This window comes from Oncorhynchus tshawytscha, linkage group LG07, assembly GCF_018296145.1.
Source record: "Oncorhynchus tshawytscha isolate Ot180627B linkage group LG07, Otsh_v2.0, whole genome shotgun sequence".
NCBI lineage: Eukaryota > Metazoa > Chordata > Actinopteri > Salmoniformes > Salmonidae > Oncorhynchus > Oncorhynchus tshawytscha.
In genome coordinates, this window is record NC_056435.1 from 49,299,140 (window position 1) to 49,312,114 (window position 12,975).

At 43.9% G+C, this 12,975-nt stretch overlaps 1 protein-coding gene across 2 annotated transcripts in view; it reads right to left on the reverse strand.

Moving 5' to 3' along the window:
* Positions 1-11,325, reverse strand: part of LOC112235311 (growth/differentiation factor 11-like) — a 33,932-nt gene extending 22,607 nt beyond the window's left edge. For both annotated transcript variants that reach the window (XM_024403735.2, XM_024403734.2), the window contains exon 1: positions 10,518-11,325. In XM_024403735.2, coding sequence (XP_024259503.1) covers positions 10,518-10,932 — 415 coding nt within the window. In that variant the 5' untranslated portion in view covers positions 10,933-11,325. The remainder of the gene's footprint in view (positions 1-10,517) is intronic.
* Positions 11,326-12,975: the final 1,650 nt, after the last annotated feature.

Sequence of the window (12,975 nt, forward strand, 5' to 3'; positions counted from 1 at the left end):
AAACAACTAGGCTGACATTAGATTGAAAGATGGCAAACAGACAATCCCATTGCTTTGTTATGCACAGTTCACAATGGAGCCTTCTGCTTGGTCTGATAGGAGGCACATTGAGAATGTAAATTAAGTTGATGGAATATTTGATGGAGACACCACATCCAACCTCTCCAGTCCTATTTGTATGAAGGCACTCTGGGCTGTGTGAGAGTGTGTCCATGTCCACACGTGCAGTAAAAAAGGAACAGCATGCCAATCAGGTTCAATAGATAGACTGCCAAAAAAATTGTGAAAAAATAAAGAAAAACGGTCATCCATTGTGAATGTCCGAAACGATAGACCATAATGGCATAAACCAAGATGGGGATTGCATTTGCATATATATATATCTGTATTTTCTTTTCTTAATGGGAAATGCAAATGTGCCATTTTGTGGAGAGTGTGTGTTTGGGAGCCCTGGCGTTAGATAAATGTGACTCTAGGGTATCCCTGCGCACCTCAGCAAATTAATCATTGTGACACGTTCACGACCCTTCTAATAAGACAGAGGCCACAGTGCACCCCCTCAACCATCCCAGCCTCACTCCCTCTTTGTCTCTCAGCCTGTCCCAAAGGGGGAGGAGAGTGTGGGGGGGGGGGTGAAGTTGGACCCCTCATTCAGACCCCCTCCCCTGGGACAACGGCAGGCACAAGACTCCTATTAGGACTGAGCACAGGAGCCCCCAGGAGCAACAAAAGACACCTCCTAATACTCCCTGTTCCAACCCAGTGAGGGCACACACACACACACACACACACACACACACACACACAGAGGCCCCAAACAGACTCTCCCCTCAAGACAGCGATAGGAGTCTTACAATAATAATATAACCCTTACACAGAAAATAACTGAACCATAGAAATGCATGTAGAACTGCATGAGGGAGAAAGAGAGAGAGAAAGCAGTGAGCTGAAATAAGCCGGACAGCTGGACAGCAGGAAACAACCAGGGTTGTGTGTGCGTGCGTGCGCATGTGTGTTCTGATATATTCTGACTGAGAAGGGAAATTATGATCAATTCTGCAAAGCAACTGATTACAAAGAAAAATAGCTTGGGTTTTTACTGCCAAATCCTTTAACACCACAATGTCCATTCATTTCAGCTACATTCTGTCTCCTGACAGAAGCGTGGTGTCCTGAATGACATCTTTTTAATCTCTCCTACATTATACCCTGCATTATGTCCTCTTGGCGTCCTCTATGGTGTTAGTAAGATTAGCTGTTGAATGTAACCCATAAACTCCTGCATGGGAGATTCTCACCTAAGTGAATCACACCAGTAGTGTCACTAATGAAATTAACGCTTTGAGCCCACAGGCAATCTGCGTTATATACAGCATCATACTTAGAATTAGAAAGTATTCTGCACCAAAATCCCTAATTCATTCAATTTTGTTCATTTAGCAGACGCTCTTATCCAGAGTGACTTACAGGAGCAATTAGGGTTAAGTGCCTTGCTCAAGGGCACGTCGACAGATTTTTCACCTAGTCAGCTCTGGTAGTTGAACCAGCAACCTTTTGATAACTGACCCAATGCTCTTAAACTAGACTACCTGCCACCCTACTGCATGAGATGATATATCAGTTAAAGTCCCTTAGTGAGTGCATGAGGTGAGCTAAGTCAGTGTACAACACAGAGAAGGACTGATGACATAGACAAAGCATTGCTTTAGTGTGTGTCCTTTGACCCCTTTGCTCTCTCCCCATATCAATCCCTCTCCCAGTCCCTCTCTCCTGCACCCAAATGGGCTGAGGGGCTGCAGAGGCCAGAGGGACCCACAAAGGGCAAGATGTTTTGATGCACTCCCTCCTTGCCCCGTCTTTGGGTGATGATGTGAGTTTGGCCTCTCTGTTTACCTCCCTGAAGCACACTCAAAGCCCAAAGCCTCGGCCAAGGATTTTCACTGTGGACAAAGTCAGTGTGACCAGGCCTTGTCAGCCAGAGTGACGTTCCCCCCCTCCTTTGAATCCCTTTTCTGTCCATACTATTCACTCGACAATGTCTGTACAATGAGGGAGTATCTGTTATCCCATTTGAAATCTGTCACAGCTCTTTTTTTTTCTCTACCAGCACTGTACATTAATAGAATCAAACTTGGCTCCAGGCCTAAAGAACATTTTGACGTTTGGACAATGTGCTGCTTAAATATAATGAACTTCCTGAGTTGATCTCGGCTCTTTGCATACTGAAATGATGTGCAGGCAGCCATAGGCGATGGATGAATACAGTAACTCTCAGGGCCACTTAGAAGGGCTCTAATTAACATTTAATTTAAATATTCATCAGCTGTTGCGCCGGCGATCCACTCAATGCGTACCCGTCCAAACCTCTTTCAGGCACATCGGAATCCTGGTGGGATCCGACGTTGTGTCCACGCTGTATTTCCTCTGATCAGAGACTCCTTCATTTAGGATTAATGGGCTCCTCCATAAACGTCTCCGCAGCACAGCCCGACTCGCCAGTCAGTAATTTCCCCTCAATGCTCTCCATTTTATATTTTCTCTCCTCCTCTCCTTTCTTCCCTCGTGTCCCTCCTGTACACAGTGCTTAATTACTGGTGGGAAGTAATTATTTCCTTTATTAGTGAGACATAACATCTGTTTCAGGTCTTTTTAAGTGTACCTATAAAAGCCCCTCCGTGATTTTGTCCCTTAAGAATAAGACTAGGCTGCTTGTTGCTCCCTGTGGACCCCCTCCCCATCACTCCTCCATCACTGCATACCCACGCACTATGGGGCACATACAGCGCAGCAAGCTGGATGCTAGCTCCCTGAATCCCTTTTAACAGGCACTCAGCAGCATTCCAGCTCACTACACACACACGGCAGGAGGAATTTATGCATTTATTGGTCCATAATTGTGACAATGATCCAGGATCTCATAAAAATGTCCCTTTTTATACTGCTATGCACATCAAACTCTTAATGTATAGTTGATATTGGTGCAATGTACAATGTACATGTTATCTGCTGAGGTAAGGAAGGTGTATTATAAATTTGATTCCTGAATGTATTGTGTGTGTGTGTGTGTGTGTACATGTGTGCATGCATGCACATGTGCGTGTGTGTGTGTGTGTGTGTGTGTGTGTGTGTGCGCAAGGGACCCACGTTTTAAGATAAGTCTCCCAGAGAAAGGGTGGGCACTAGTTGGTGTGGTGGGGACATGGGAGCGTGGGAATACGGAATGAAAGGTGGAGGGAGTGAGATTCCTGAAAGTGCTGGTGAAATTTCGCCCCTCGTATTAAGACTTTGGCCCTTTGTAATTTTATTAGCCATATAATTGACAGCGTGTTGTGCTATTTCAACAGGCCTAGAAGTTTGTATTTTCTTCTTAAACAAACCAGTAATGACCAGGCGTCCCAACAAGTCATCACCAAAGTTTATCTTTCCCTCCTGTGGCTCCCTCGGTGGCACGCCTTTCCCTCCTGTGGCTCCCTCGGTGGCACGCCTTTCCCTCCTGTGGCTCCCTCGGTGGCACGCCTTTCCCTCCTGTGGCTCCCTCGGTGGCACGCCTTTCCCTCCTGTGGCTCCCTCGGTGGCACGCCTTTCCCTCCTGTGGCTCCCTCGGTGGCACGCCTTTCCCTCCTGTGGCTCCCTCGGTGGCACGCCTTTCCCTCCTGTGGCTCCCTCGGTGGCACGCCTTTCCCTCCTGTGGCTCCCTCGGTGGTACGCCTTTCCCTTCGGTGGCTCCCTCAGTGGTATGCCTTTCCCTTCTGTGGCTCCCTCAGTGGACGGGAACAGGTGTCACCATCAAATATAGCCTTCCATGGAATGGATAAAAACCTCACATACTCATCGACTTCCCGCAATCACTGGCCAGTAGGCTGAAGGCAGTCCAGCTTCTGCTGGCCTGTTCTTTTAGCGCTCTCCCTCTTAATGTTTATGGTTCCTGCACCTTCAGGAAATGACCCTTTTATAGGGTCAACACTATAAAAGACTTGGGTTTTTGGTGGGAGTGGTTGTTGTGTGTGTGTGTGCATGGGGGTGGGGGTAAATGCTGTGTAAGCTACTACCAGGTTCCTTTGCTGCCAAAGAAAGAGGCCCGGTGAGGTTAATTGGCTTCTCGTCCAATATATCACATAGCTGTGAACTCTGATCCTTTTTGTCAAAAGGGAGACAGTTGTCCAGTGTGTGTGTGTGGGGGGGCATACGTTTACCTGCATGTGCCCACACGTGTGTAGACCAGATTACCTATTTTCTTATGTTGTTTCTCCATTGTTAATACTCACTGAATAAAAGTATAAAACAACAATTTCTAAGATTTTACTGAGTTACAGTTCATATTAATGTTCATATTAATTTATTGAACCTTTATTTAACTAGGCAAGTCAGTTAAGAACAAATTCTTATTTACATTAACAGCCTTCCCCGGCCAAACCAGGACGATGCTGGGCCAAATGTGCACCGCTCTATGGGACTCCCAATCAGAGCCTGATGTGATGCAGCCTGGATGCAGTGTTTTAGATCGCTGTGCTACTCGGGAGCCCATATAAAGAAATCAGTTAATTTAAATAAATTCATTAGACCCTAATCTATGGATTTCACATGACTGGGAATACAGATATGCATTTGCTGGTCACAGATACCTTTAAAAAAAAGGTAGGGGCATGGATCAGAAAACCAACCAGTATCTGGTGTGACCACCATTTGCCTCATGCAGCGTGGCACGTCTCCTTCACATAGAGTTGATCAGGTCGTTTATTGTGACCTGTGGAATGTTGTCCCACTCCTTCTCAATGGCTGTGTGAAGTTGCTGGAAGTTCGTGGGAACTGGAACATGCTATCCTACATGTTGATCCAGAGCATCCCAAACGGGCTCAATGATCATGCTGAAACATGAGGAGAAGGTGGATGAATGGTACGACAATGGGCCTCAGGAGCTTGTCACGGTATCTCTGCGCATTCAAATTGCCACCCATAAAATGCAATTGTGTTCATTGTCCATAGCTTATGCCTGCACATACCCCATGGGGCACTCTGTTCACAATGTTGACATCAGTAAACTCGCACATACAAGCTGTACAGTTGAAACCAGGATTCCATCGTGAAGAGCACACTTCTCCAGCATGCCAGTGGCCATCGAAGATGAGCATTTGCCCACTGAAGTCGGTTATGATGCTGAACTGGTCAAGACCCAGGCGAGGACGACGAGCACGCAGATGACCTTCCCTGAGATTGTTTATGCAGAAATTCTTCGGTTGTGCAAACCAACAGTTTCAGCAGCTGTCGGGTGGCTGGTCTCAGATGATCCTGCAGGTGAAGAAGCCGAATGTGGCGGTCCTGGGCTGGCGTGGTTACACGTGGTCTGCGGTTGTGAGGCTGGTTGGACGTACTTCCAAATTCTCTAAAATGACATTGGATGTGGCTTATGATAGAACAATTAGCATGAAATTCTCTGGCAACAGCTCTGGTGGACATTCCTGCAGTCAGCATGCCAATTGCACGCTCCCTCAAAACTTGGGACATCTGTGGCATTGTGTTGTGTGACAAAATTGCACATTTTAGAGTGGCCTTTTATTGTCCACAGCACAAGGTGCACCTCTGTAATGATCATGCTGTTTAATCAGCTTCTTGATATGCCACACCTGTCAGGTGGATGTATCATCTTGGCAAAGGAGAAATGCTCACTAACAGGGATGTAAACAAATTTGTGCAATCTTCTGTTTCAGCTCATGAAACATGGGACCAACACTTTACATGTTGCGTTTATATTTTTGTTCAGTATACAAAAATAGAAAGAACTTAACATTACTAATACGCCAACTGAAAATGCAAGTGTCAAATGAGAGAGAGCGAGAAAAGTTCTGCACTCTGCTGGATCCCCTGTCAAAAAGCTCTGATGAAACTTGTGTCATGGCACTGAGGATGACTGAAAGCAATAACTCCATTCAAATAACTCCATTCAAATAACTCCATTCAAATGTTTGATGCACAGATGCTAATGAAAAGAATGAAGAGGATTGTTCATCATATCCACACATATACATACTCTCTACACACGCACACTCTCTCTCTTTCCATAACAGACTGACCAGGTGAAAGCTATGATCCCTTATTGATGTCACCTGTTAAATCAACTTCAGTCAGTGTAGATGAATGGGAGGAGACAAGTTAAATAAGGATTTTTAAGCCATGAGACATGGGTTGTGTAGACCGAGTGTACAAAACATTAGGAACACCTTCCTAATATTGAGTTGGACCTCCTTTTGCCCTCAGAAGTGCCTCAATTCATCAGAGCCTGGACTCTACAAGATGTCGAAAGCAATCCACAGGGATGCTGCCCCATGTTGACTTCAATGCTTCCCACAATTGGCTGAATGTCCTTTGGGTGGTGAACCATTCTTGATACACACAGGAAAGTGTTGAGCGTGAAAAACCCAGAAGCATTGCAGTTCTTGACACCTGAGCCTGGCACCTACTACCATACCCCGTTCAAAGGCACTTAATAAATAAAACTTTGATTTGATTGTTCTCGAGTCAAAGGAGAGAACCTGTTTAAAACTCAAACGGTTTGCTCTGTGGTTGTGAACCCTGCTTAAGACTAGCGCTAGAATCGCAACTTAAACAGATGTTGGACTTAAGTGTTCAAATTGCAATAAGAAGGAATGACAAATTTTCAACAAACATTTTCCAAATGTACACAGTTTTAGACAGAGAGAGAGATCTGGTCTCAATGCCATGGACAGGCAACAAATGAGGGCCTATTGGGGTCAAACCTTACCCCTCCTTGGCCCAGGCAGACCATGCACCAACACACACACACACACACACACAGCCTGTTTTTACAGGCCTCAGCTCAAGTACAAAATCAGACAGCTTTCTGTGCATCAAACAAACATATACAAACAGTTTCAAATCCTTTGCACTGTGATTCGCAATGTTGTGATACAAATGAACCACATAGGACCAATGCAGCTTCTATGTGTGCAGCTTCGCTCCACGTACATGGGTAGTGCACTGCATCGATATTCTTTCCAACACACGGTATGCGGAGGGAATGCTACAGTACGTTACAGTGCCGCACTGGGATATAAATAGCTTTTCCATTAAATTTCATAGTGTAATTAGCGACCAGAAAGCATGGACCCTCTCAACCCCCACTGCGGCACCCACGTACCTTGAGAGAATACTAAGAAGCAACTCTGGCACCGGTCCAGTTCAGCATGTACTGTGTGAACCTACACGGCCCATCAAAGGCAGTGTGCACGCCCATGTGAGGGTGATTGGGTTCGAGGTGCGCAGGGAATAGCGTTTGAAGTCCTCCCTGGCTTTATCTGAGACGGAAAAGGGGCTTTTCATCTTGTGGGATTGCTGAAGCGCCACAGGCAAGAGAGATGCAGTCCTTCTCCTCTCAATGTGCACACCAGAGGAGAGTGATGATGGAGGGAGTTCAGAGGGAGAGGTAAAGAGATGAGGAATAAAGAGAGAAGAGAGCGAAGTGAGAAATGAGAAAGGATAAAATGCAGAGTGGGAGGAAGAGGAGAAAACCGAGGAGAAAAAAAGAGGGGGAAAGATGCTAATGTAGCCCCATGGCATCCTGCTAACTGTGCAGAGCAGAGCAGCACAGTACATGTTTCTTGCACCAGTGTCAGTGAGTGCACTCCCATTCAGTCAAAACAAAGCAGCAGCTCCCACGCCTGACATTTTAATAGAGATATCTTATGGACCTATCAATAACCATGGCCCACAACTGTCTAAAAAACAAGCCATTGAGAAACAGAAACATGGGGTTTACATCCATCCCGCTCAAAGCCCATTCCCCAGCAAAACAAAAGCCTCTGCTAAATGCCCAGTCCCATCATATCATATCTCTCCTCTAACGGACAGGAGCAGCTGTGTCATGTCATGTCCGGCCCGAGGAAGAGTGCAGAGACAGGTTCAAAACGTCCATACACAAAAAAAGAGAACAACCCTGGATAGAAAATACTGGAAGGGAGCTATCTAACCCTCAAACACAAGATACAATGTTACGCACGTTCGGTCATGAGAAGAAGGGGAAAAAACCTTGGCGGTTTGTCTCACTAACAACATACATGCAGAGTGATGGGGAAAACAGCTATGTTGTCAACTGGTTGAGACAGCTGGACATACTAATCCCGGAGGAGAGCCTACATTGACCATTCTACATCACATTATTGACCTCAAAAACCTGAGCCATGACAATCACATAAGTCATATAATTATATTGATAAATGCTTCTATCCTACAACTTTGATGCTCTGCATGAGGATCAGTCTATGTAAATGGTAATACATAGGATTTGATAAAGGCTTCAAAATGTGATTACCGCTCTGCAATTGTGCATGTTTCCTCCACATCTCCATTCTAACATAAACTATAGGCACTACTTGTTAAAAAAAACATTGCCCTTGATCATAGGAATCATTTTCCACAATGGTGAGCTGCCTGCCAGCATGCAACAGCAGTCAAGATCTCATGCCTGGCAAGAACATCTATGCATCCCTCAGAGGACCAAACCAAAGGCTGAACTTGCTTAGAGGGTTGTCAATAGCAACTGACACTGAGATATTCATTACCATGGGCCACAGTTGTTTTGGTAGCAGATATTCAAGAATAGGTCATTCATCACAAAGTAGGCATATGTGCATAACGAGGATTATTCATGAACGATCAGCTACCATAACAAGGAGTTTTGATGAGTAAAATTGGCGATTAATTGGAGGGGACAGTCTTAACCCTAACGGATAAGGGCGATTAAAAGTAATTTCTTGACGTTTAAACCACTGCTTATTTGAAGAACGAACATCTGACAATAATAGGCCACAGAAAAATCATCTCACGTGCGTTTGGCGCTCACCAAGCAGCAGTTAAACTGGTGAAGTTCATTACGAAAAGAAAAGGCACGACGTGGGCTGTATGACAATTGACGGAGAGGTTAGTTAAGGCAACACAAACATATCTTTGGCTGCGTCGACACAGGCAGCCCAATTCTGATATTTTTCCACTAATTGGTATTTTGACCAATCACATCAGATAGTTCACATCAGCTCTTGTTCAGAGCTGATCTGATTGGTAAAAAGGCCAATTAGTGAAAAAAATAGCAGAATTGGGCTGCCTGTGTAAACGCATCCTTTGTTCCCAACTGGAAAAAAAACGGATTATTTGCACGGCTTTTCGTCCGCCTTGTGCGGAATACATTACGTGTGTAAATGTTGTTGAACCCTAGCAATTCGCAGCGAAAAGGTCACACACTCCCCTCGACCCCAACTGTTTCTCTGGCTTTGTGTTCTCACAGGGAAAAACGAGCTGTGCCTATAAACCTCGCATTTAAAAAAGGCAAGTGCGGTCTAGGGGGATTGCTGCATGCGGGACACAATGGCAGCTTTTTGGACACACTTTTTCTCACTGCGATGAACAGCAGGGAATCCGATGGAGCCCTCATATAAAGGACCGATAGAGAACAGCTGCTGTGGCTCTATAATTTTAGGGAATGTTGTTAGGGTTTGTTCAGTAGGCTAGAGGCCTACCTTCCTGTCCACATTGAACGTGATATTTAATACTTATTTAATAGGGCATATTAGGCCATAACGGTCCCTCTGCTATGTAAACCATATAGGCCTATTAGGATTGCCTATACTTTGGCCATACAAATGCAGGATATGTAAAGGGATCATGTGCATAGGCTCGGTGCAATGAATCTGCCTACCAAATGTTACATTATCATGATTGATTTATGTACTCCAAACGCTTAATAAGTCAAATCACAAAACATGACTGAAATTTCAAATAGAAGTCACCGAATTGTCAGAAAACCTAAACGACGATTTTAAAATAGTTATTTATACGAACATGATACAGAGTTACTTAAAAGTATACCACAAGAAGTATGGCCCTGAAATAATACGAAAAGTAAGAACATATGCTATCATTTCGGGTAGGCTATACTTCCGCGGTCTATGTTCATAGGCACACCGTAGGCTAAATCCGCGTACGAGCTGTCAGTGCAGGCTATCACAGCTGTAGCCTAGAAGTCCATCCTCCAACAAATCACCCTCTTCATGCACATAGGACTAGATAAAATGAGCAAGAGAGTTGCATTCATGCATCATATTAATTATAATAATAATAATGGCTTGACTTACTCAAAGTGAATTACTCTGGTTCTGTCATATAGTGACGAGGCCCTTTATTGACTTGAGTGATTTATCAAATTCACACTTAATCCATTGGGATATTTTGACAGCCGTAACAAACAGCTGACACTGCATCGTTTGTCCTATTTAAACGGTTCTGTGGGTGGATTGTCATATTTTACTTGAGTAAAAAGATGGTCATAAAATCATCAGCAGTATGTTCAGAAGTCCAAAGTGTCGATGTTACCAGGATATCCTCTGTCCAAGCATGTCAATAACCATAACAATCACCACACATTTGACAGCGACTTGCTGCTCACTCTCAGTATTGGTTTACAAACTAATTAATCATTTTCAGCAGCTATGGGGCAAAGTTGCATTACTCACGCTCCGAGGCCATAGTGATGACGGACTCTGTAGTGGCGTGATATTCGTCCTCCTCCATAAACTCATCCTGGGAGGACGCGTCTCCCTGGAAGTCGTGATGGTCCAGAAGCTGCTGGAGTGGGGGCGCCTTTGGGAGCAGCTGGTTCACCACCTCCCGACTAATGTTAGGAGCCTGCTTGAGCCGCAGCTTGCTCAGGATCTGAGATTTGATGGTTTCCAGCCTCAGGACTTTACTTTGCTCTCTCCAAACGCATGCTGAACATTCGTGAGCGCCTGCCTCCTCATCAAGGAGCGACAGCCCGGCGTCCGTGGGCATCTCGCTCGTTGGTGGCAGAAAAAGGTTAGGTTCGTCACTCCCAGACAGTCCCAGACAAACATAAACCATCAAACACAGAAAAAAGTTATACCTCGGCATGATGATGACTGGTGAGGCTATAGAACTTTCTGCTCGCGTTATCCCCTCCCCTGAAATGTTGCTTGTGTTGCCTGTGTTTCCTTACCTTGCAAAGGTACCAATGATATGCAACTACTCAAATAGTCGCCTCTTAAAACGGTTGTATTGTAGGACAGCAGTAAACGTAGGAAGGTGCGTCCGTCCTAGTGGGTTTTCTCAGTATTTTACTTTAGCCTATCTATCGATTTTAAGCATAACCCGTTTTTATGCTATGGTTGTTGTTTTGGTTGCCATATCTGATAACAATTAAGTCCATAGGTGCGAATGAGAAGATGTGTCATTGAAGTGTGTGCAAGTACGTCCTAAAAGAGCTCTTTATATATCTCTGCTCCTCCGTGTCGTAATCTATCTCCATTGGCTAAGATTGCAACAAAAGGCTTTTAGGTCTGTCACCAAGTCAAGAGAGAGAGGGAGCAAGAGGGAGGGCACAAGGGAGAATGCAGAATGGACTGGAGTGTAGTTTGTCCAGTTTGAATTTTATTACTATATTCAGACAAGGTTTCGACCTGCAAGAGGCCACTTCAAGTCATTACATATCATTAGTGATATGGAGCTTACATTTTATTTTTTATTTTGATGGTGTTGTTGATAAGCAGTGAATGGACATTTCCACAAGGAATTATCCTCCCCTTTCTCTTCTCTCACTTCTAATATGCCCCTATTTTATATTATGCGTAAAAGGAGTCAGATGTATGCATAAAAGGATCAATGGAATCTGTCCTGCACCCATAGAATTGTGAAACCTTCAAAATTGACTGATAAGTGACAGGTTATCCTAAATGACATTGGCAGGGGTGGACATTTCGGGCAAATGCCACATGTTTAACCCAGTGTTCCTGTGTAACTAGTGTATTTCGCACAAAATTATAATTATCTGGCAAAAAATGGGGTCCTAAAGAAAAAAAAATGTTCCGGTGTGGGGGCCTTGAGGGGAAAAAATGGGCTAGTGTGGGGGCCTGGGCCAGTGTGGGCTGGTGTGTTAGAAATGCCAGGGCCAATTTCTGGTCCCAGTCCGCCCCTGGGCATTGGGGTCCGTCTTTGGAATTTAAGAAGCATTCATTTGACAATAGTGACACTCATTTTGTGTTAGAATCCCTGGACTTTTAAAGCAATGATTTTCACATCCAGGTGTACAAATGTAGCAGCAACAACATGCAAGGCAATGCATAATTTATCATTTAGACTGTCAAACATACAGGCACTTATGATAAAACAGTGGAATATTTCAACAAAAGAAAACAATGGAGCAAATGCATCCCATAACATTTTCAAATGCACCTAAAAAGTTGACATTATGGGAGTAATATGCCATTAGTGCTTTTGTTTTTGAGATAACTGGAAATATCTGTGGTTTTAACAAAATGGTCAAGTAATGTGGGTCTGGCTATTAGTGATCTATCACTGACTTTTGTTGTAGCCTAAAAATGATGATTTGCTGTCAAGCCTTACCATATCCAATAAGACAATCTATGATTACTTGAACCATTATGTGCATGGTCAGTACAATAGGAACAACTGTTAGATTTAAATACAGGATCTCAATTTGAGTGAAAAATGCCTGTTGTCAATGTTTTGGTCTTTCTAAAGAATATTCCAAACTAGCAATGGCGCTAATAAACCAAACCACATCAATCAATAAGTCAATCAATCAATATACTTTATGCATCATTGTTTTTAAATGAATCCCTTTCATTATTTCTAAAGTCCTAATTTTCTCAATAAACATTAAAGTTATATTGTTACTCAATCCTGGAATACACAACTGATAGGTATCACTTTAGTGAGGGCTCTATGTGAAGCCACACAATTGAACGTCTACAGCAGGCTAACTTCAATTCACTTGTAAATGAAGTGCATTACCTCTGCCTGCCATAAAGAACCCCCAGCTATTATATGCTAAATTCTCTGAATCAATGTAACGACTCTTAATTAAGTTTGTAATTATCTCTGGCTAATTCCTAATGGTAAGTATTGCACCACTTATGGTAATGGTAATGACTTGTT